Source organism: Musca autumnalis, unplaced genomic scaffold, assembly GCF_047663935.1.
Source record: "Musca autumnalis isolate F117 unplaced genomic scaffold, ASM4766393v1 scaffold_5, whole genome shotgun sequence".
Taxonomy (NCBI): Eukaryota; Metazoa; Arthropoda; class Insecta; order Diptera; family Muscidae; genus Musca; species Musca autumnalis.
This window is the reverse complement of record NW_027412088.1, coordinates 202,890,094-202,915,374: the sequence shown is the minus strand read 5'-3', so window position 1 is coordinate 202,915,374 and position 25,281 is coordinate 202,890,094. Positions and strand designations below refer to the sequence as shown.

The 25,281-nt window shown below is 38.7% G+C and overlaps 1 protein-coding gene across 2 annotated transcripts in view; it reads left to right on the top strand.

The window, feature by feature from the left end:
• LOC141387421 (D-beta-hydroxybutyrate dehydrogenase, mitochondrial) overlaps window positions 1-24,710 on the top strand; it is a 28,920-nt gene extending 4,210 nt beyond the window's left edge. Inside the window, exons 2-8 of one of the 2 annotated variants that reach the window (XM_073957075.1) lie at window positions 1,262-1,326; window positions 12,046-12,291; window positions 23,188-23,394; window positions 23,456-23,609; window positions 23,785-23,859; window positions 23,929-24,212; window positions 24,279-24,710. In XM_073957075.1, coding sequence (XP_073813176.1) covers window positions 1,303-1,326; window positions 12,046-12,291; window positions 23,188-23,394; window positions 23,456-23,609; window positions 23,785-23,859; window positions 23,929-24,212; window positions 24,279-24,446 — 1,158 coding nt within the window. In that variant the 5' untranslated portion in view covers window positions 1,262-1,302 and the 3' untranslated portion in view covers window positions 24,447-24,710. The remainder of the gene's footprint in view (window positions 1-1,261; window positions 1,327-12,045; window positions 12,292-23,187; window positions 23,395-23,455; window positions 23,610-23,784; window positions 23,860-23,928; window positions 24,213-24,278) is intronic. The other variant, XM_073957076.1, reaches the window with a different exon arrangement.
• The last annotated feature ends 571 nt before the right edge of the window (window positions 24,711-25,281 follow it).

Sequence of the window (25,281 nt, the reverse complement as noted above, 5' to 3'; positions counted from 1 at the left end):
CTGTTAGTAACCCACAGGAGCTATAACTCAGTTCTTCGCCCGTAGGTATTTTGTGTAATGCTTGTCCCATTAAACATGTAGTTACGTGTATAATCTGTACTGTAAAGACTTTAGACATTACAGCCTTAAAAACTTTGTTATTCTGTAAACAAATTTTTTGATTAAATTGAACAAACTTCTTCTGATCAAAAAATTCCTTTACAGGAGGTAGTGAAGTGTTGTCAATGCCAATGCGACAACAGGTGTCACCTAGACGTATGAGCATTCGCCAAAAAGTATACGAAAATTTAGAGTAGCAGCAATACTAGGCAGGATACCCAGCCCAGACATTTACTGTGGTGACAAAATACTAGCGTCTCAGGAAAAACCTGCATTTATCGACGCTCAGGAAGGTATACAATGCAAGAGAACAACTTCATAGCCTCAAATAATCTGTTACTAATTTTGAGCCAGGCTGGTGTTTGAACCCACTCCCTTGAAAAACAAACAAGAAAATACCCATCAGCGTAATGTAGGCATCAGGACGTAGGCTATGTATTTCACCCAGTTGTACTTAGCACACGTTGTTCGTACTCGACTGCAAGAAGCAGGTCACATATCATTGTGCTAATATGAATCGTGCAGCTCTCGTAGATATTGGGGAAGTCTCCCTTGTCATCTCTGGGATGTTTGAGAGAACATACATATGTTTTATTATATTACATATCGACACCTCCAAATAATAGTATGCTAAGTCTAAAAAGTGAGTTTTGCAGGAGAAGCTCTCAAAGTTTGGGAACTTTTTTGAACTTCAGTACTATGCTAAGTCAATATTTGTTTATAACTTCTGTTCGGATTGTCCGATCATTACCAAAATTTGACAGAATTTAAGTTAAAGGACGTTAAATATAAAAATGTAAAGAACTTGAAAACATAAAACACACTACAAGTCTTTCTTATTAAATTTTTCAAATACCTTAACCAGTTTCACTATGTAGATGTATAAGTACTGTCAATACGTATACGAAATATGGTCAAGCAACTTGTCGCTCATTGATTCTACAAAAAAAAAAAACAAAACATTGCTTGAAATTAATGTAAAATATTTAATAAACAAAATTTAAAAATGAAATATGTGAACTTATAAGAACTATAAACGACGAAATTATTCAAATTATACGAAAAATTTAAATATAATTTTAAATAAATATTGTTTAGTGCCGCGTTGTAAACAAAGTGAAAATACTTATGTATTTGTTTCTCTTTTTTTCACTTCCATTAGAAGGATTTTAACTACACGGAAAGAATCGCAACCCTAACAAAATGCAGGTGTTTGATAACACAATGGTAAGTACAGGAAATTAATAATATCTCTAACATATATAATTTTATTAATAGAGTTGAAAAATAATGGCAAAGAAATTTTAATAACTTTGAAAAAATGTACTTCTGATGAGCTGAAGAACAACCAGTGAAACGATTGGTTGGATGTATGAGATTTTGCTAGATATAATTTTTCAATACAACTCCACATAGGTTATGATAGCTCAATTAATTAAATTAGTTAGCATACGTATTTTATGTTTTTTGTTCTATTATTATTAATTTTTAGTAATGCCAAAAAAGAAAAAAAAATTAGAAACAAATAATGCTGGAATATTTCTTCTGTTTGTGATGTGCCTAAAATATTTTACAATATTATCCCTACTCCATCCAACAGAACATATTTAAAACCCCAAAACGAAGAACATTTACTCTTTAAATTCACAGTCAAGGTCGTCGTATCATTATTCTCAATTGCAAAGTTTGAACAAACATTTTGCAAGAATCAAGCAACGAGAAAATAAATAAATAAAAATTTCATAAAAAGTCAGCTATTTGAAATTTCTTAAAATACTTTGATGATTTTCACAATCAAAATTATGTAGAAGAAGGAGACACAGACGAAGTGGAAACAAAACGAAATTTGCTATGTGCATATTAGCCACAAATATTCCAAAAGTCTTTTGTTTTTAGAAGCCCCCACAATTCAAAACAATACAAAACTCATAGAGAGAAACACACAAAAACACACGCCAAAGACAAACAAATCATATAAATCCAAAAATATTTCGAATAAAATAGAAAAAGTATTGCACTTTTGGAATTTTACCAAGTTAATAAATTTTTTTTTTTTTTTGGTTTTTTTTTTTTTGTGTGTAGAAAGATGAAGCAGCGACATAATACCAAATGAGCTAGAATTATTTTTGGAGCACAGAATAGAAATTTTTGTTCTAGAAAGATATTTTATGAAAAATTTGCTTAACATGTGGACGACGAAATCCCTGGATTTGTGATGATATTTCTATTTTTCTATACGATATACCTTTATATTGTAAAACTACCAAACAAAAAATCTCGAAAGTGTCACGGTAGAAAGGAGAGGGGTAATAAATACTACATTTTATGTTTAACTCACAAAATCCACATAAACAAATGACATAGATATCAACAGAATTAGCTAAACAAATCAAATTTGCTAAAAAAAGAAAAAGAGGCAAAAACATAATGACGAATTTTTATGGGACATGTGATACTAAAATTCCTGATCCAAATAGTTTTGCTATGATCCATTTCCATAATAATTAGTTACCCTAAACAGTGTAATATGGCCTTACAAAGTTCGTACAATTAAGTGAGCACAATTGCTAGATTCCTCAACAATACATTGTGACGTATTGGAACTGTCAGTACGTATACGACATAGTACATCATAGTTTGCAAATATATGTATCAGTTTTTTTGGCAGCACATATACGACAAAAATCCCAAATTTCTTTTAACTGTTGAAATGTCATCCACCAACGTGTTGAAATTGTTAAGATCTACTGGAGGGGTTGAATATTTTGTTCCAGGTTACGTTATGCTTTACTCTGAGACGATAGGTTCATTGTGTTCATTCTAAATATGTATATATATAGGAATACACATAAGAAAGATTTATAGTTGAAGAAGTGTGTATACTATAAAGTATAGCACGTAGAGTAGAAATATTGAAGAACGTAGGCTGGTTAATGATGATTTTAACGTCCAAGTGAGAGAATCAGATTTGAGATGCCTTAGACCACATTCCCCAGAGCCATTAGCACATTCCGGAAAAACGGACAACAGTTTAGGTGGAAAGATTCACCTAATAGTCTTTGCTTAATATCTCAATCGTCCCTATCTTCTCACCATGCACATTTTCTCATCGTCCAAAAATAAATATTGGTTCCATCTTACTTACAAGTTCTTGGCCTAATGCTGTCAGTTATTATTCCTACAGCAGTTCGCATCTCTGACTTGCAAATTTACGAAAGTCTGTGGGGCAGTTTAATGAAAGCCAACGATCTTATAGAAGATCCTTTTACTGGTTTTCTTTAAGGGAACAATCTCTGACTTGCAAAATAGCCTAAATCTGTTGTTGTTGTAACAGTGTTTATTATTATGTTTGCATGTTCGTTCCTCTGTTCAATCTGGCTCTGGAAAGTGGCTGCTTCCATGGGATGTAACCACAGATCCACTGGAGTTAGATGAGTAGGTTTGGCTGGGCAGTTGAAAAGGTGTTTTGTGTCGTGCGGGCCCATGCCGCATACTGGGCAGATGTCTTGCACAGCGCGGTCGATTTCCGCCCAATAAGAATTTAGGCGACTGCAATATCCTGAGCGTAGTTGAGCCAAAACTACTCTAGTTTGTCGTGGCAGCTGACGCTCCTCAGCTGCGATAGATGGGGGATGTATTTCGAGGACTTTATAATTGTTCCACAAACATCCCATAAGGGACAAGGGAGACTTCTCTCATATCAATGAGTGCACCTCGATTCATATTAGCTCAATGATATGGGACCCACAGTTTATCGCCGAGTCCTAACGGCGTGTCTAAGGCACCACTTTTTGTAGAGAAGTTTTACATGTCTGAAATACTCAGGAAATGTCGCCAACATTACTGAGGGGTATTTTGCAAGCGTTGAAAAATGTTTGATGTTGTATGGCCGGGCAATCGAACCCAAGACCTTATGTGTGCAGGCGGGTGTGCTTGATATGCCTGTTGATCTAGGGGTTCTCTCCTATATGGTTGGACCTCCCTCTCTAGAGCATGAATATCCTTACTGATATGCCTGAATGTGTCGGGCCTAGCCAGCAAATGGTGATTGGGATGGTTCTCACGGTAACACCCAAGAAAGTACTGAAACGAAAGAATCTCATTGTGTTGCTTTACTGGAATAATCTTTGCCTCCTGATGTAGATGGTCCACTGAAGACTTGAGGAGGCACACTGTTGCTGTTCTCAGGGCGGCATTCTGGCAGGTTTGAATCTTTTTACAATTCGTATTACATAGTCCCGGGGACCAAACTGGCGCCGCATAGCTTACAACAGACCGACCTATCGCTTTATATGTGGTCAACAAGGTTTCTTTATCTGCACCCTAAGTGCTGCCGGCTAGGAACTTGAGGACCTTGTTCCTACTTTTCGGTTTGTCGCAGATAGCTGTGGCGTGCGCACAGCTTGAAAGTAGTGTCGTATGTGACGCCTTAAATTTTGGGGCAGTTTGTGGTCGGAATGTTGGTACCGTCGACCACAACATTCAATTCTCTTCAATACTGCCCATGTGGTGAACAAAGTGGCTGTAGATTTTGTGGCGGAAATCTGCATATTCTTCGAGTGGCAAAAGGTGGTAAGATCGATTAAATAGTTGTCCAGTATCTCACAGATGTCATCAGGATAGGTACCTGATGCCATGATCGTGCAATCATCCGCATACGTTACGATCTCGATGCCGTCTGGAGGGGGCGGAAAACAGCAGACGTAGAGGTTAAACAGTTCCGGAGATATCATCCCACCTTGGGGAACTCCCTGTTTCACTTTACGGGGTTTTGACTTCTTGTCCCAGAATTCCACGTACGACTGGCGTCCACACATATAATTGACTATCCAACGTTTCAAGCTTGGCCGGAGGGTTGTCTGCTCAATGTCCTCAAACAGCGTGGAGTGCCTGACTTTATCAAAGGCTTTTGATAAGTCAAGCGCCACCATCACTGTTCTATCACACGGCTGTCTCTAGTTGAGTCCTTGACAAACATATTTGGTAATGGCGTGCAGCGTAGTTGTCATCCTGTACGGAATCCATGCTGTTGATCGGCAACTTGTTAGCTATTTTTGATACTGGGGAGGACTAAGCAGAGCTCCGAATACTCGCGAGTGAAACTCTTCTCGAATTCGAGCAAATTAAGGGGGGGAAACTTGCCCCCTCCCCAACACCAAACAAAAACTTATCCCACCCCAAAATAAACTTGCCCCACAACCACCAAAAATATTGCACCCAAAAAAAATTACCACTCCCCCCAAATTTTCACTCGCGAGTGAATCGGAGCTCTGGGACTAAGGCCTCAAGGGTCTTTGCTACGGACGACAAAAGCGAAATCGGCCTGTACGATTCACTTTTTCTGGCTTCCGTAGTGGCACCACCCTGCCCATTTTCCAGACTTCGGGAACAATGAGGGTGGATAGCGACAAGTTGAGAACTTTAGTGAGATACTCCACTCCCGGCTCATCCAGCTGCTTCAGCATAACCATGGAGATTCCATCAGGGCCCAACGTTTTGGATGATTTAACGTTCCTGATGGCATTGGCAACATAATCCATTGTAAACTGTGGTGGTTCCTCCTCGGCAGGAAGAGATCTGACGTAAGAGATCCGACGTAATACTCTTCTCTTGGCCCTGTCACTCTCGGGGTGCTCGACAAACTGTCGATTGAAATAACTTGCGCACCTCTTCGGGTCAGTCAACGTAGCGTCGGCAAACGTGACTGAGGTCCTATCTTCCCTTCTTCCAGGGTTCGAAAGTGACTTAACCGTTGCCCACAGTTCACCTATACCGGCTCCAATGTTGCAACTCTTCAGATGATTTAACCACTCGTTCCGCTTATGCTCGCCGACCAGCCTGTTAACTTCTAGTGTCAGCTCCCTGACTCTGGGGTCATTGGGGTTGGTTCGACGATGCTCATCACGCTCATTTGCTAATCCCGTCGCCACTGCTGGGAAGTTTAGTCTTACTTCAGGTATTCGACTAGCAGGGATATGGCGAGCGGCTTCAGCAGTGATGATGTCTCGGAACATCCTTTCCACTACCCGAACGTCAGAAGGAATGAGCAGTTCACTGAAGAGGTGATTGGTGAACTCGATTATGATCCCCAAAAGCGGGCTAATGTTAGGTACGTAATCTGAGATACAGCTATTTCTTGGCGGGAAGTATACGTTCAGCAGCTCTATCTCGGCAGTTCAATAGCTGACTGCTATCCCATTCCATGAACGGGTCATTAGAGACAGGCTCAAGCGAGATAGCTCTGTATTGGACAGACTGGTGCAATAGGAAAGCTAATCCCACACATCCACTTCTGGTGCGATCCTTCCTTAGCACGTTGTAACCATCAAAACGTTGGAAGCTACAGTTGTTGTTGAGCTTGGTTTGCACCGCAGCGACCTTGATATTCCATCGACTCATGAAATCTACCATTTTCTCGATCTTACCTCGGAGTCCATTGTAATTAAATTGCAAAAAAATGTATTTTCCGGGATTGAGACAACAATGGCTGGTGTAAGGCTGCATGTGCCGTTTTTTGTTGAGGGGACTGCGGGGGAGTCTCATAATCGGACGACGAGGGAGTTTCGTAATCCGATGACGACTCACTGGGGGCTGTATTCACGCAGCATGCAGCGACATAGTCCCTGTCGCCAAAATCTGTAGGTGAGTTTGGTGGAGGCCAAAAATCATTTTCGAAGACCCTTTTACTGGAATTGTCCATGGAATCTTACTGGTCTTCTATTTCGACCCTTTTATGGGAAGGCCTTACCTTGTCTCGTTTCATAAAAAAGTGTTATATTTCATCAATCTATATAATTGGTCCGCTGTAACCTCTCCTTGATGTTGGGGCTGACATCTAACGTTGCCTAGAAAAAACGACTTCTTGTATTTTGCAGTGGTTGAGGTCTTTGCTATTTTAGTTCTGTCATTTGCCTTTGGGTGACGCTGTTTCTTGTCGTTCATATATGGTTTATCCTCTAGCGTAGATGTTGATGCTGTACCCTGTCCTACATGATATATGAAATCATATGTAATTCAGAAGAATCCGAGATGTTATCCTAAGGAATATCCCATTCTACGAAGAACTAATCCTTATAGAAGACAATTCTTCTGGTTTTCTTCAGCAAAACCTACCGGTCATCTGGCGCTATTTCCTGCCATTGATATATGGTTTTTCCTCTAGTTAAGATGTTGATGACTAGGTTCTGATGCTATCATTGATTACAAACAACCCCTAATTGTATGTGAATAGTGACACCAACCACTATTTTAGTGATGTAATTTACTACGGGATTTGATTTGTAATCTGGCACACTATTGCACTACATGATCCTCTAGCGTAGCGGTGTTCTTTAGGATGATTTATCGGTAGAAGACCATTACGTAAAATACCGATACCATTACTGTAAAATACCGATAGATCTTTTTATAGACCACCAGCAGGCCTTTCTATGGGAGTCGGTACATATTTGCAGAAGAACACCCCTAGATTGTTTCCGTCTGGATTTGTGAATGGTGATCAACAAATACACTGCTGCAATTCTTGATCTTTATACTGATAACTTACTGCAGAGAGAAATTTCTTTATTTCCATTTTGAATCCATTAAGAATAGTTCTGATTTCGTTTCGAAATCAACTACAGGAAAATCTAAAAAAAATCATTGATACATCACACTTGGCGGTATTTAAAAGTATCTTCCTTAATCTTAAATTTGTCATTTCCTATAAAATTAGATACACATTTAATTTTAAAATACTTACATGTAAATTTCATTGGCACACTGCAGATAACGCCACCATTACAAAGATAACAACAAATCAAGAAACAAAACCACCGGCAAATATGCATTAATGACAAACATCGGATAGGGAAAGAAGAGAAGAACATGTAAATCTAAACACACAGCTAACAACTAATTGCAAATATATAATTTTTGGCCAATTACCAACTTGGTCAATGTACGTAAATGCTGCATAAAATATGAATTGAAACTTTGACACATTCATTCACATCTTACACGACAAGATTTACGATTTTGCTGTAGCATAAAACCCACAATTCGTTTGACGTCTGCTGTGACGTCCCAACAAATTTTCAACAATTTCACCAAAATCATTAATTCAAAATTATTATCATTATCGATTTATTAAATTTCAATAATTTCCATTATCATTTTATTTTAATTTTTATGATACCCCGCCAGCTAACGATTGCTAAAAATATACAAACAAGTTGCTGGGGCAATAGAAAACTCAGTGATCCAATGCCATTCGACGTTGCTGAAAGTAAATTAGCCCATGTATCAACAAGCGTATTTTTTCTATTTGGATTTAGGAACAAACATTAAAAGATTTGGCATCAATCAGTTTGTATTTCCCTTCCTCTCTCGATTTCTCTTTTTTGTCTTTCCTAGTTGTTTGTTTGTCATTCATTTTAACCTTGCCTTACTAATCGATTTTTTGTTACTTTTCTTTTGTTTGTACGCTATGTATAGATGTCTAGAATCTGTTGTATAGATTCAAATCACTTTGAATTTGGGGTAAGGAAAATAGCAACAGTTGTAGTTTGTAGGCGGTAGGGCAATATTTTGAGAAACAAATGTTATTTTTTGATTTTTTGATATATGTCCAAAAGTTTTGAGAAAATATGTATATAGAGTCTCGTCCCATTGGTAAACAGACAACATATGTAATAATAAATTTGATTGGCTTTTATCATTTATCATAAAAATAATAATAATAATAATAATAATAATAATAGCAATAATAATAATAATAATAATAATAATAACAAGTAAGCAAACGCTATAGTCAGACGGGCCGACCATGTGATACCCTACACCACAACCTCTAGAAATTAGCTATGTTCAACCGCCTTGGTCCGGGTTCGATTCCCAGGCCTGGCCACATCAAATTTTCAACGGTGGCAAAATGTTGGCGATATTTCCTGAGTATTTCAGCCATGAAAAACGTCTCTATAAGTGGCAACTTAGGATACGCTGTTCGGACTCGGCGATAAAAACTATCAATAACTTAATATGAATCCATTGATGTGTACAAGGTGGCGCAAAAGTAATCTACCGAAGTTTTTTGGCTGTAATTTAAAAAAAATGAAAAACTTTGATTTTTCTTGTGGATTATTTTTATTTGTTATTTTAATTTTTTACATCATGTCGAGAATATGATATCAGATAAGTGGCCGCCGCCACAGTTTATTGTCATTTGAGCCGTTTTTATGACATTTTACATCACTTTGGCCAAAACTTCCGGCGATAGGTTCTAACATTGTCTTTAAGAGCTGAAAGAGTCTGAGGCTTGTTGACATAAACCCGCGACTTCAAACAGCCCCACAAAAAGAAGTCTGGAGCGCCTCATCACTCATGGTTATTTTTGATGAAAAATCATCTTCCTCTTGGTGGTGACGCGATTGGCGGTCAGCGTTTAACAGCTGATGCACCGTCTGGACTTTGTACGGAAACATCTTCAAATATCGTATCAAAATTCGCTGTAAAGACCCTCAACTGATACCCATTTGCGTGGCACGTCGTCTGGTCTATGTCGAAGGCGCTTCCGTGACATCCTCGGCTACAGCAGCAATATTCTCTGCAGAACGGATCCTCCGGGGTCTGCCATGCCTGGCAGCATCTCATGTTGTGCCGGTCTCTTCGAAGCGAGCGGCTATACGTCTGCGACGAAATTCACGTTGTCACGTTGCCAAAGTCACCGACCGATTATTGGTCAAATAAATTGCCACCAATATTCCGCATTCTGGAGCAGTGTAGCGTAACATTGTTTATCAACGTGTATTTCGCATGTGTTTATTACACAAATGTCAAAACAGAACTGACATTAGGATCCAATCGCAAAAATTATAGCATTTTCTCATAGGAGGATTACTTTTGCGCCACCTTGTATAAGAGAAGCATCCCTTGTCTCTCCCTTGGCCCATTATTTCAGGAAGTATGGACTTAGCCCGCAAAAATTGTACCATTGCAATAGGGACCGCGAAAAGAACCTCCTTCAAACAACTCAAATAGATCCGATACGAGTCCTTAAACTGCACTTTTCCCAAATTTTGTGTGGGAGGTGTTCGAAGGATGGGAAGATTATAGTCCATTTTCCAACCTGATACATGACTGGATGAAATAATACGATGCGCAAAGTTTGGACCAATTATAACATCCACTTGAGAGTTATCTTGCGGATTTGCCGTTTTATTTAGGTTTCTTGGAGGTTTTTGGGCCATAATCTCAGGAAGTATGCACTTACTATTGCAATTGTACCATCGTAAAGGGAACCACAAGGACAATCTGCTGAAAAAAATTCAAAACGATTCGAGAGGGCTCTTAAATTTCACTTTTCCGAATTTTCTGCGGGACGAACCCGAAGATGTGAATCGATATAGTTTTACCCGATCGATCGATTGCTCACTTCAACAGTTATCGTTCACACAAATTTTTCGAAAAACTTTTGAACTTTTGTGGGGGAGATGTGGACCTATAAAGCCTATATTTTAACTTTAACTAAGTTTGTGCAAAGTATTACGAAGTATAAAATTGTGTTCGAATCGGTAGATCAGTTTGAGAGTTATCGTGCGCACCAGCCAGCTAGACAGTCAGAGAAACAGATGAACGGACAGGGCTAAATCGACTCCAAATTGTCTGAAACCAATTTCGTCCAAACATACTTGGGGTCTAAAACCATTATTTCGATGAGACACATCTTTGATTGTATTGTATGTATCCCCTTTACTCAAAATCCTGAGGTATAAAATAGGAGGCGAGGCGACCCCATGCTGCAATATTTCTATAAAAAATCCAATTGGACAATTGAAGTAAAAATTTCTCAGTCATTATAGAGACAATTTGTAGCATGGGAGAAATTGTGGTTCTCTACACAAAACCTATTATATATTAGGCTGTAGGCCCGTTATCTAGCAGACACATTACTGCAATTTGCATCAGGGGAAAGGTCAGTAGTAATTTTTCCATATGTAGACTATTTTGACGGTATATGCCCTCCAGTAATTAAAATATGGACCAAAAATAAAATTTGTAAATTTTTCATAATGGTCTATGTCACCAGCTAAATAATATCAGATCATCATGCAAAATTAAAGGCATTTTCTTCAACCTAAACTCTTACCTCGTGCAAAATTTCGTGACTATTGAGCTATAATTGCGACCTCCAGCCTAACTTTTCCACTTCCTCTTAGACACCCACAACTTATTTATTTTTATAATTTTGTAAAAGATGCTCGAGGTCGTGCTTTTGATTTATATCTTTATTTAAAAATTAAAAATTATTAAACAAAAATTATTAAATAATGAAATACCTATATACACCCCGAGCTTAATTAATTTATCAATCGAAAAATAAGAATTCAATGGTCGAAAAATAAAAAAAATAAAAATGATAAAATTTCATAGTAGTATTGAGATGTGTTTCACTACTTATTCAAAAATTAATTCAGCATATTCTCCGTATAGTTGTTTTTAAATTGTGTCTTTATTATTTTGCTTTATGGAAATATCGGACAGACTATAGTTTCTGATTTTGCCACAAATTCTCATCAGTTCCTTAGTTTTTTTATAGATATTTTATATCGACACAAGCTCAAGAACTGATGAAGTTACAAGCCCTCATCCAGAAATAGAGTCTTCTCCGCCTTTCCCGAAAACAAATCAAAAACAACAAAACTAAGATTTATTTGAATTATAACACATAAATATCTTTATTTTTGTTATGCATCTCCTTCTTTCTATAATTAATAAAATATCTGTTTATTTTGTAAATCAACAATTTTCTCAGTGAATCTCTGCTTGGCCATTATTTTTCAAGAGCAAAGCAAAATTACTTTAAAATTCCCATACAGCAAATTTGTATTTATTTTTAGTAAATATTTATATTTAATTTTCTATTTAATTAATTTCGTTATTCTATTTTTTCTCTCCCTCTCTTTTCAGCGACGTGCTTCACGCCGTGCCTCCTTGAGACGTGGTTCTATTTCAACCTTGCCCCAAAAACAATCTGAAATCCCATGGGACATTTTGGAACGTCTTGCTATGCCATTCCTTTTCTGTCATGCCGCTGCCGGATTCATTTCACATGCTTTGCATTTCTTTGACATTTCCCATGTATCGACATTTGCCGTATTTGTATGGTTTGCCTTGTCAACAGTCGGTGCTGTATTGTTTTATCATTTTGTCAAGGTAAGTTGTTGTCGAAGAAAAGCAGCAGCATTTTGTGTGTATTCTAAGAAGCGTCTGTTATTCGTGGTTCTATTGCCGTGGTTGAAGAAATGAATGACTTGAAGATTAGAGTCAAGCGACCAGGCAGTTAGCTGATGATTAGAAGTTGAAAATAAACAGGAAAATTAATAAAAGTTGCTATTCAGTCGGCTGTAGCAAATGGCCCTGACTTGAATTCCGCCACAAATTATTGTCGTTGTCGTCGTCATCATTAAAAGAACAATGATGCAATAACGAGGACGATGATGGCAATGGTGAGGCTACAAACAAGGACAAATTATTGTGTTGATGAACAATGGAAAATATCTTAAGATTTGTTTTTTTATTATTTTTAATTTCAATAGCATTGACAATTAAAAATGGCCTGAAAAGAGCTTTAGAATTCCAAAATAGTGTCTGAACTATAAGAAAGTGTGTACAAGTATTTTATCATTCTTCAGCAAACCAACAACTTCTTTACACGAAATTTTTTATAATTCGCAAAAAATTCAAGTAGGATTCAGAATAACACACTGTCTAGCCAGGCAACTGCCCAACATTCTCACAAGGCTTTATCCAAATCCCCCATTGTTCTGCATTAACTCGAAATCCACTACCTTTTCATTAACTACCAAACTCTGCTTAACTAATCACAGTCTAGGTTAACTGTCGACCGACCGACCACCTTAGCTTACAATTTTTAAGATGCCATCATCATTAAGGCGAAGAAAAATATTTTTTAATTAGAAAACTTTTTTTCTAAGAATAAGAGTAACAACCAACGAGCTAAAAAAAAATATTAAATCACCCGGCATTCTTTGAGACTTTTGATTGCCATATTCCATTAGCATTTTCAGTTAATAAAACCAAAGCTAGGTGAAACTAAGTTTAAGAATATATTTTAAAGTTTTTGTTTTCATTTTAATGGAATTGTTGTTTTTAGTGGCAACATAAAGCATTTTCTTCAACACGCGTACATTTACATAAACAATAGAATATGACACTCTATTGGTATCCGGTTTTTATGGTTAACCGCAACATAATCTTCTGCTTAAGGACAAACATGGTTGGTGGTCAGACATAGGGAAGGGGATAGGAGATGGAGAGAGAGAGAGAGAGTGAAAAAAGGAAAACTAAACAAAAACAAACATTCAACAAAAACCATAAGGATAACCCCACATAAGGACAATGTAAAAAGAACTGTTTTAAAGGCCATGTCGCAGGTTTAGAGGTTATGGTAATGACTGACCAAACATTAAATCTTCCAAGTAAATAAAACCATGGGGGAGATGTGATTAAATTTTACTTAAAACGTGCAACATTGTTTGGGGGATAGACAGATTTGCAAAGGAAAAGGTGATAGCTCCCTCAAGGTGACAAGCAAATGTCAAATGTTATGGGAAATGTTTTAAATTCATACCGCCACCTTAGTATCGAATTGGATAACATGTATAGAGCAAGGAAGCTCCTAAGCAACTGGGAAATTTCTAGCACAAACTATTTATGAAGCAACTCCTAACTCCCAGTGAATAGTTCTACTCTGAGTAAATTGTTGATCTACCGGTGAAGTGAACAACTAAAGCACGGGAGTAATTCCTAGGAAGCTAATGACTACAATGCTAAGCCGTGAACACACAAAACCTCTCGTAGAATCCATGAACTCACAATGACCAGTCAAACTTGCTGTGAAAAAATTTCAATTGGTGAACTCTGTCTGAACTTCAAGTAACCTGGTGAACGTCTAGTCAACTAGAGAACACCCAGCGAACAGATGAACTTCTGCGGAAGTATGCGAACTCCCGGTGAGCTGGTCATCTTATGCTGGACTAGCCACCAGGGAACATCTATTGAACTATCAACTTCCAGCGACCTGGTGCACGTCTAATTAACTATTGAGCTCATAGTGAGATTGTGAACGTCAAGTTAACCGTAGAACTCCAAAAAACCTGGTGAACTTCAAGTCAATTAGCGAAAACCCAGTGAACTGGAATTTCCAGTGAGCCGCTCGAACGTCCAGTGAACTAACGAATGCCGATAAGTGTCTAGTAAACTACCCAACCCCCAGTAAACCTTAATTGAAACAGCGAAATTCTTTGAGAAAGGGTCTATAGAAGCACCCTTTCTTTGAGAAAGGGTCTATAGAAGCACCCTTTCTTTGAGAAAGGGTCTATAGAAGCACCCTTTCTTTGAGAAAGGGTCTATAGAAGCACCCTTTCTTTGAGAAAGGGTCTATAGAAGCACCCTTTCTTGAGATAGGGTTTATAGGAGCACCCTTTCTTGAGATAGGGTTTATAGGAGCACCCTTTCTTTGAGAAAGGGTCTATAGAAGCACCCTTTCTTTGAGAAAGGGTCTATAGAAGCACCCTTTCTTTGAGAAAGGGTCTATAGAAGCACCCTTTCTTTGAGAAAGGGTCTATAGAAGCACCCTTTCTTTGAGAAAGGGTCTATAGAAGCACCCTTTCTTTGAGAAAGGGTCTATAGAAGCACCCTTTCTTTGAGAAAGGGTCTATAGAAGCACCCTTTCTTTGAGAAAGGGTCTATAGAAGCACCCTTTCTTTGAGAAAGGGTCTATAGAAGCACCCTTTCTTTGAGAAAGGGTCTATAGAAGCACCCTTTCTTTGAGAAAGGGTCTATAGAAGCACCCTTTCTTTGAGAAAGGGTCTATAGAAGCACCCTTTCTTTGAGAAAGGGTCTATAGAAGCACCCTTTCTTTGAGAAAGGGTCTATAGAAGCACCCTTTCTTTGAGAAAGGGTCTATAGAAGCACCCTTTCTTTGAGAAAGGGTCTATAGAAGCACCCTTTCTTTGAGAAAGGGTCTATAGAAGCACCCTTTCTTTGAGAAAGGGTCTATAGAAGCACCCTTTCTTTGAGAAAGGGTCTATAGAAGCACCCTTTCTTTGAGAAAGGGTCTATAGAAGCACCCTTTCTTTGAGAAAGGGTCTATAGAAGCACCCTTTCTTTGAGAAAGGGTCTATAGAAGCACCCTTTCTTTGAGAAAGGGTCTATAGAAGCACCCTTTCTTTGAGAAAGGGTCTATAGAAGCACCCTTTCTTTGAGAAAGGGTCTATAAAAGCACCATTTCTTTGATAAAGGGTCCATAAGCACTCTCTCTTTGAGTAAGGGTCTATAGAAGGACCCTATATTTGAGAAAGGGTCCATAAGCACTCTCTCTTTGAGTAAGGGTCTATAGAAGGACCCTATATTTGAGAAAGGGTTTATAGAAGCACCCTCTCCTTGAGAAAGGGTCTATAGAAGCACCCTTTCTTTGAGAAAGGGTCTATAGAAGCACCCTTTCTTTGAGAGAGGGTCTATATAAGCACCCTTTCTTTGAGAAAGGGTCTATATAAGCACCCTTTCTTTGAGAAAGGGTCTATAGAAGCACCCTTTCTTTGAGAAAGGGTCTATAGAAGCACCCTTTCTTGGAGAAAGGGTCTATAGAAACACCCTTTCTTTGAGAAAGGGTCTATAGAAGCACCCTTTCTTTGAGAAAGGGTCTATAGAAGCACCCTTTCTTTGAGAAAGGGTCTATAGAAGCACCCTTTCTTTGAGAAAGTGTCTATAGAAGCACCCTTTCTTTGAGAAAGGGTCTAAATGAGCACCCTTTCTTTGAGAAAGGGCCTACAGAAGCACCCTTTCTTTGAGAAATTGTCTATAGAAGCACCTTTTCTTTGAGAAAGGGTCTATAGAAGCACCTTTCAGAAATGGTCTATAGAAGTACCCTTTTTTAAGAAAGGGTCTATAGAATCAGCCTTTCGAAGCAACGTCCAGTGGTACCAGTCACTGGACTTTGCTTCTATAGACCGTTTCGGAACGAAAGGCTGCTTCTATAGATCATCATGCGGACTCCCAGTGATCTGCTTAAAAGTCTTGTGAAGTAGGAAACTCCCAGTAAGCTCGAGAACTTTTACTGTACTAGAGAACTTACAGCGAACTAATGAACTATCAAACTCCGACTGAAGTAGTCTAGTGAACGGTCTGAAACCAACAAAGAATCCGTGAGGAACTTTACTGCTCCCTACTATTTCCTTGTTATGTCTGGCTGTGGCAATAATTTTCCTATACCAGCCAGACGGCAATTCCTTTCATTTGTCCAAGCTTTTCCTCTTACGAGTATTGCAGCGCAAATGTTCTCCCCATTAATTCTTAATGCAAAATCTCAATTCAAGTGATGACCATGGACCTTGGATGTTGATGTTTTGCTTTATTATTCACAAAGAAAAAACAGCACAAAACTTAAGTTAATACTATTTCCGGTCATGTCAATGTTTCTTTAGTACTCGTAAATTTCCTCTGCCCCCCTCCCTGTACTTACCATTCCAACACCTCCATTCTATTGGATTTCCCCCTAGTTCCGTTTTTGATGTTTCGCATAACACTGTTTCTCATGGTTCGCCTTCTTTACATTGCTTTACATTTTATTCCTTCTTATCCCCACAACCACTGACCAAGCACTCTAACACAAAACAATAAGTGAAAGCAATAAAAAAGACTACATACATACAAACAAATAAATTTATATTCATTTGCTTTTGTTGTCCTACAAGTGTAGATAATAAACCTTGAAGCTAAAAATAGCTACAATACCAGGAGCTCTTTTTTAGTTGGTGGATAAATGTGTTTGTGTAAAGAACAAGAACAAAAAAAAGCTGTGACAGACTTTCCTTGGTAGGGGAGCAAGATATTTACCCCAACTAGGGAATAGCTAGCTAGCTAAGCAGGAAACTTAAAACCAAATATAATCAATGTCAAAGGTATTACAATGGTCGAAATATATTTGATCTCCTAGCCAGCCAAGGGTTACGGAGTAGAACTAGAATCCGTTTTCTCCATTTTTTACTGTTGCTTTTGTTTTCAATTCTCCGTGCAACATAACATATTACCAAAACATCTCATGGATAAAACAAAGATATCAGAGAAGAAATGTTCTTTGTATCGGATATAAAAACGCAGAATTCTCTCACTGTTTTTCTCCGGTATTCCATAGATAATATTCTTTCCATTATGGCGAACAGAAATCATTTAGTTTCTTTGGACCACATGAACTTCTTGCTGTCGACCAGCACCACCACCAATACCAATGCCACAGACACGCACACAAATGCACAGCATAACATCACTTTTATTATCTTTTAAGGCCAATACGTGTAGCTTAGATGCTTATATGCACACGTTTGAACACGATAATGCATATAGGAATGTATGTGTATGTGTGTATGTTTGCCTGTGTAGGAGCAGTAGTAGAATTTTATATATTTTTTGGAATCCAATACCCCAAACAGAATAAAATGTGGGGTTATTTCAGAAAAATATAATTTTGCGATTTTGCGAATAAGGAACACTCTTTCTTTCAGAAGGGGTCTAGAGAAGCACCCTTTCTTTCAGGAAGGGTCTCAAGAAGCACCGTTTCTTTCAGGAATGGTCTAAAGAAGCACACTTTCTTTCAGAAAGGGTCTATGGAGCACCCTTTCTTTTTATAGGAGCACCTTTTCATTCACAAGGGGTCTATAGGAGCAACCTTTCTTTTTATAGGAGCACCTTTTCTTTCAGAAAGGGTCTATAGGTGCACCCTTTCTTTCAGAAAGGGTCTATAGGTGCACCCTTTCTTTCAGAAAGGGTCTATAGGTGCACCCTTTCTTTCAGAAAGGGTCTATAGGTGCACCCTTTCTTTCAGAAATTGTCTATAGGAGCAACCTTACTTTCAGAAAGGGTCTATAGGAGCAACCTTTCGTTCAGAAAGGGTCTATAGGAGCACCCTTTCGTTCAGGAGGAGTCAATAGGAGCACCCTCTCTTTCAGAAAGGATCTATAGGAGCACCCTTTCTTTCAGAAACGGTCTGTAGGGCCCCTTTCTTTCAGAAAAGGTCTATAGGAGCACCCTTTCTTTCAGAAAAGGTTTATAGGAGCACCTTTCCTTTCAGAAAGTGTCTATAGGAGAACCATTTCTTTCAGAAAGAGTCTATAGGAGCACCCTTTCTTTCAGTTCTATAGGTGCACCCTCTCTTTCAGAAAGGTTCTATAGGTGCACCCTTTCTTTCAGAAAGGTTCTATAGGTGCACCCTTTCTTTCAGAAAGGTTCTATAGGTGCACCCTTTCTTTCAGAAAGGTTCTATAGGTGCACCCTTTCTTTCAGAAAGGTTCTATAGGTGCACCCTTTCTTTCAGAAAGGTTCTATAGGTGCACCCTTTCTTTCAGAAAGGTTCTATAGGTGCACCCTTTCTTTCAGAAAGGTTCTATAGGTGCACCCTTTCTTTCAGAAAGGTTCTATAGGTGCACCCTTTCTTTCAGAAAGGTTCTATAGGTGCACCCTTTCTTTCAGAAAGGTTCTATAGGTGCACCCTTTCTTTCAGAAAGGTTCTATAGGTGCACCCTTTCTTTCAGAAAGGTTCTATAGGTGCACCCTTTCTTTCAGAAAGGTTCTATAGGTGCACCCTTTCTTTCAGAAAGGTTCTATAGGTGCACCCTTTCTTTCAGAAAGGTTCTATAGGTGCACCCTTTCTTTCAGAAAGGTTCTATAGGTGCACCCTTTCTTTCAGAAAGGTTCTATAGGTGCACCCTTTCTTTCAGAAAGGTTCTATAGGTGCACCCTTTCTTTCAGAAAGGTTCTATAGGTGCACCCTTTCTTTCAGAAAGGTTCTATAGGTGCACCCTTTCTTTCAGAAAGATTCTATAGGTGCACCCTTTCTTTCAGAAAGGTTCTATAGGTGCACCCTTTCTTTCAGAAAGGTTCTATAGGTGCACCCTTTCTTTCAGAAAGGTTCTATAGGTGCACCCTTTCTTTCAGAAATGTTCTATAGGTGCACCCTTTCTTTCAGAAAGGTTCTATAGGTGCACCCTTTCTTTCAGAAAGGTTCTATAGGTGCACCCTTTCTTTCAGAAAAGTTCTATAGGTGCACCCTTTCTTTCAGAAAGGTTCTATAGGTGCACCCTTTCTTTCAGAAAGGTTCTATAGGTGCACCCTTTCTTTCAGAAAGGTTCTATAGGTGCACCCTTTCTTTCAGAAAGGTTCTATAGGTGCACCCTTTCTTTCAGAAAGGTTCTATAGGTGCACCCTTTCTTTCAGAAAGGTTCTATAGGTGCACCCTTTCTTTCAGAAAGGTTCTATAGGTGCACCCTTTCTTTCAGAAAGGTTCTATAGGTGCACCCTTTCTTTCAGAAAGGTTCTATAGGTGCACCCTTTCTTTCAGAAAGGTTCTATAGGTGCACCCTTTCTTTCAGAAAGGTTCTATAGGTGCACCCTTTCTTTCAGAAAGGTTCTATAGGTGCACCCTTTCTTTCAGAAAGGTTCTATAGGTGCACCCTTTCTTTCAGAAAGGTTCTATAGGTGCACCCTTTCTTTCAGAAAGGTTCTATAGGTGCACCCTTTCTTTCAAAAAGTTCTATAGGTGCACCCTTTCTTTCAGAAAGGTTCTATAGGGGCACCCTTTCTTTCAAAAAGTTCTATAGGTGCACCCTTTCTTTCAGAAAGGTTCTATAGGTGCACCCTTTCTTTCAGAAAGGTTCTATAGGTGCACCCTTTCTTTCAGAAAGGTTCTATAGGTGCACCCTTTCTTTCAGAAAGGTTCTATAGGTGCACCCTTTCTTTCAGAAAGGTTCTATAGGTGCACCCTTTCTTTCAGAAAGGTTCTATAGGTGCACCCTTTCTTTCAGAAAGGTTCTATAGGTGCACCCTTTCTTTCAGAAAGGTTCTATAGGTGCACCCTTTCTTTCAGAAAGGTTCTATAGGTGCACCCTTTCTTTCAGAAAGGTTCTATAGGTGCACCCTTTCTTTCAGAAAGGTTCTATAGGTGCACCCTTTCTTTCAGAAAGGTTCTATAGGTGCACCCTTTCTTTCAGAAAGGTTCTATAGGTGCACCCTTTCTTTCAGAAAGGTTCTATAGGTGCACCCTTTCTTTCAGAAAGGTTCTATAGGTGCACCCTTTCTTTCAGAAAGGTTCTATAGGTGCACCCTTTCTTTCAGAAAGGTTCTATAGGTGCACCCTTTCTTTCAGAAAGGTTCTATAGGTGCACCCTTTCTTTCAGAAAGGTTCTATAGGTGCACCCTTTCTTTCAGAAAGGTTCTATAGGTGCACCCTTTCTTTCAGAAAGGTTCTATAGGTGCACCCTTTCTTTCAGAAAGGTTCTATAGGTGCACCCTTTCTTTCAGAAAGGTTCTATAGGTGCACCCTTTCTTTCAAAAAGGTTCTATAGGTGCACCCTTTCTTTCAGAAAGGTTCTATAGGTGCACCCTTTCTTTCAAAAACGTTCTATAGGTGCACCCTTTCTTTCAGAAAGGTTCTATAGGTGCACCCTTTCTTTCAAAAAGGTTCTATAGGTGCACCCTTTCTTTCAGAAAGGTTCTAGAGGTGCACCCTTTCTTTCAAAAAGATTCTATAGGTGCACCCTTTCTTTCAGAAAGGTTCTATAGGTGGACCCTTTCTTTCAGAAAGGTTCTATAAGTGCACCCTTTCTTTCAGAAAGGTTCTATAGGTGCACCCTTTCTTTCAGAAAGGTTCTATAGGTGCACCCTTTCTTTCAGAAAGGTTCTATAGTTGCACCCTTTCTTTCAGATAAGTTCTATAGGTGCACCCTTTCGTCCAGAAAGGTTCTATAGGTGCACCCTTTCTTTCAGAAAGGTTCTATAGGTGCACCCTTTCTTTCAGAAAGGTTCTATAGGTGCACCCTTTCTTTCAGGAAGGTTCTATAGGTGCACCCTTTCTTTCAGAAAGGTTCTATTGGTGCACCCTTTCTTTCAGGAAGGTTCTATAGGTGCACCCTTTCTTTCAGAAAGGTCCTATAGGTGTACCCTTTCCTTCAGAAAGGTTCTATAGGTGCACCCTTTCTTTCAGAAAGTTTCTATAGATGCTCTCTTTCTTTCAGACAGGTTCTATTGGTGCCCCCTTTTCTTTCAGAAAGGTTCTATAGGTGCCCCCTTTCTTTCAGAAAGGCTCTATAGGTCCACCCTTTCTTTCAGAAAGGTTCTATAGGGGCACCCTTTCTTTCAGAAAGGTTCTATAGGTGCACCCTTTCTTTCAGAAAGGTTCTATAGGTGCACCCTTTCTTTCAGAAAGGTTCTATAGGTGCACCCTTTCTTTCAGAAAGGCTCTATAGATGCACCCTTTCTTTCAGAAAGTTCTATAGGTGGATCTTTTCTTTCAGAAAGGTTCTATAGGTGCACCCTTTCATTCAGAAAGGTTCTATAGGTGCACCCTTTCATTCAGAAAGGTTCTATAGGTGCACTCTTTCTTTCCGAAAGGTTCTATAGGTGCACCCTTTCTTTCAGAAAGGTTCTATAGGTGCACCCTTTCTTTCAGAAAGGTTCTATAGGTGCACCCTTTCTTTCAGAAAGGTTCTATAGGTGCACCCTTTCTTTCAGAAAGGTTCTATAGGTGCACCCTTTCTTTCAGAAAGGTTCTATAGGTGCAGCCTTTCTTTCAGAAAGGTTTTATAGGTGCACCCTTTCCTTCAGAAAGGTTCTATAGGTGCACCCTTTCTTTCAGAGAGGGTCTATAAGAGCAAACTTTCTTTCAGAGAGGGCTCCTATAGACACATCATTCAGAAAAGGTCTATAGGAGAACCCTTTCTTTAAGAAATGGTCTAAAGGAGCACCCTTTCTTTCAGAAAGGATCTATAGGAAATGTATGAAGGAGCAACATTTCTTTCAGAAATGGTCTAAAGGAGCAACCTTTCTTTCAGAAATGGTCTAAATTAGCACCCTTTCTTTTAGAAAGGGTCTATAGGAGCAACCTTTCTTTCAGAAATGGTCTAAATTAGCACCCTTTCTTTCAGAAAGGATCTATAGGAGCACCCTTATTTTCAGAAACGGTCTATAGGATCCCTTTCTTTCGGAAATGGTCTAAAGGAGCACCCTTTCTTTCAGAAAGGGTATATAGGAGCAACCTTTCTTTCAGAAAGGGTCTATAGAGGCACCCTTTCTTTTAGAAAGGGTCTATAGAATCACCCTTTCATTCAGAAAGGATCTATAGGAGCATCCTTTCTTTCAGAAAAGGTCTATCGGAGCACCTTTCCTTTCAGAAAGTGTCTATAGGAGCACCCTTTCTTTCAGAAGGAGTCTATAGGAGCAACCTTTCTTTCAGAAAGGGTCTTTAGAAGCTTGCTTTCTTTCAGAAAGGTTGCTATGGAAGCATACTTTCTTTCAAAATGGATCTATAGAAGCCTCCATTCCTTTCAGAAAGCGCCTATGGAATAACTTTTTTCAGAAAGGGCGTATAGAAGAACCCTTTCTTTCAGAAATGGTCTATAGGAACACCCTTTTTCAGAAAGGGTCTTTAGAAGCTGCCTTTCTTTCAGAAAGGGTCTTTAGAAGCTGCCTTTCTTTCAGAAAGGGTCTTTAGAAGCTTCCTTTCTTTCAGAGAGGTTGCTATGGAAGCATACTTTCTTTCAAAATGGATCTATAGAAGCCTCCATTCCTTTCAGAAAGCGCCTATGGAATAACTTTTTTTCAGAAAGGGTGTATAGAAGCACCCTTTCTTTCTGAAAGGGTCTATAGAAGCACCCTTTCTTTCTGAAAGGGTGTATAGAAGCACCCTTTCTTTCTGAAAGGGTCAATAGAAGCACCCTTTCTTTCTGAAAGGGTCTATAGGAGCACCCTTTCTTTCAGAAGGAGTCAATAGGAGCACCCTTTCTTTCAGAAAGGGTCTATAGAAGCACCCTTTTTTCAGAAAGTGTCTATAGAAGCACCCTTTCTTTCTGAAAGGGTCTATAGGAGCACCCTTTGTGAACCTCTATTAGACAGGTGAACTCATTTTGAGCTTAGGAGAGATCAAAGCGTATAATCAGGATATTTTTTCTGACCTTATGAGGACGATTCATATTATTGTACCGCCATAACCTCACAAATGTCTCATTATCTGTTTTCTTCTTCTTTTCCTCCCCCTTACAGGTTTCCGCTTCCGGTAAAGGTGTCTTGATCACAGGCTGTGAATCACCCATTGGTTGGTATTTGGCCAAGAAATTGGACGATTTAGGTTTCCATGTTTATGCCGGTTTCAATGTTCCCGTTGAGGATAACGAAGAGGCTGCCATACTCAAAGAAGAAACCTCAGGACGCATGAAGACCATCCACTTGGATATTACATCGGAAAAGTCGGTAAGTTTAGAAATTTCTTCAGAAATTTTAATGAAATAATAAAAATTGACTTTGGTTACAGATGTTGGAAGCTGCCATGTATGTCTCCGAACATTTGCCATTTGGCGCCCAAGGCTTGTGGGCTTTGATCCACTGTTCCCAATGGGTGGCTTTAGGTGAAATTGAATGGTTGCCATTCCCAGTATTGCGTAAATCTTTGGATTTGAATTTGTTGGGTAAGGAATTTTGGGGAAAGAAAATTGGGATTTGGGACTAATAAAACATTATTCTGAATTTTTGAAATTCTGAAAGTTATAAAAAATGAAAAAAATATATAAAAAAAATAAAAGTAGTGGTTTTGAATTTTCAGTTCAGTTTCTAATAGTTTTGTAATTTATTTTTTCGTTACAGGTTGTGCTCGTTTAACTCAAATTATGTTGCCTTTAGTTCGCGCTGCCCGTGGCCGTGTTATTTTCTTGACTTCTGGTAAAATTTGAATTGTCTTTTTTCTCTTTCTTCAAACAAAAAATTAATTTTAAATTTTGTGTGTTTTAGCTCTTAACAAGATCCCCACCCCTGTACGCAGTGTCCTGTGTGCCACCCAGGCCGCCGTTGACAGTTTTGCTGCCTGCTTGCGCCAAGAAATGCGCAACCGCAAGGTTGATGTTTCCGTTGTGGCTGCTGGTGAATTCACCCAAGGCAATTCCTGGTTGAAGGAAGACGATTTGCGTGAACAAGCCAAGAAAATGTGGGGACTAATGTCACCCGAAGTAAAGAGAGCCTATGGTGAGGATTATTATGAAGCTGCCATGACCTGCATTGAGAAGTATTCCAGAGAGGTATGTTGTCTAAGAGAAATGCTTTTAAAACTGTAATTAAAAATTTTTGTTTCCTTTTTTTGTTAGGCTGCCGATATTCAACCCACTGTCCGCGTCCTAATCGATGCCACCACCCGTTCCTTCCCCATGGCCCGTTACACCCCCGTCACACCCAAAGAAAAGTTGCAAATCTTTTTGGCCGAACATTTGCCACCATCCTTGTATGAGGCTTTCTATGGTATTCCTAGGAAATAATTCCGTTCCCTTAGAATTTGTAGGCTAATGAAGACGTCCGAGCTGGAGTGAATTAGAAGAACATACTTACAAACATACAATTAATTTTATATATTTTTTGTGTTTAAGTCGAACAACAATTAATGAAAAGTAACAGCATTTTAGTTAGCATTTATCAACGAACATTTATTTTGTTAACTTTTTTATTTTTTTATAAGAAAAATATTTTTTGTTTATGATTTTGATTTTTTTATAAAATAAAATATATAAAATTAAAATAGAAAATATTTTTTTTCTTTTTTTACTTAAAGTGGTTATTGTGTCTTCTATGACAACAGAAGATCTCTTGAGGTTTTATGTAGACAGCAGAAGACCTCTTGTAGTCTTCTAAAGACAGCAGAACACATTTTTATGTACCTCTTGAGGTCAGAAGACCTCTATAAACCTCAGAAAGTCATTCTTTTAGTAAGCGTTTATAGAAGCACCCTTGCTTTCAGAAAGGGTCTATAGAAGCATCCTTGCTTTCAGAAAGGGTCTATAGAAGCACCCTTGCTTTCAGAAAGGGTCTATAGAAGCACCCTTTCTTTCAGAAGTCGTTTAAGGGATTACCCTATCTTTCCAAAAAGGGTCTACAGAAGCACCCTTTCTTTTGGAAAGGGTCTACAGAAGCACCCTTTCTTTCGGAAAAGGTCTACAGAAGCACCCTTTCTTTTGGAAAGGGTCTACAGAAGCACCCTTCCTTTCAGAAAGGATCTATATAAGCACCCTTTCTTTATGACCCCTTCTGAAGCACCCTTTCTATAAAAGCAGCCTTTCATTCGGAAAGGGTCTATAGAAGAAGCGTCTTTTTCAGAAA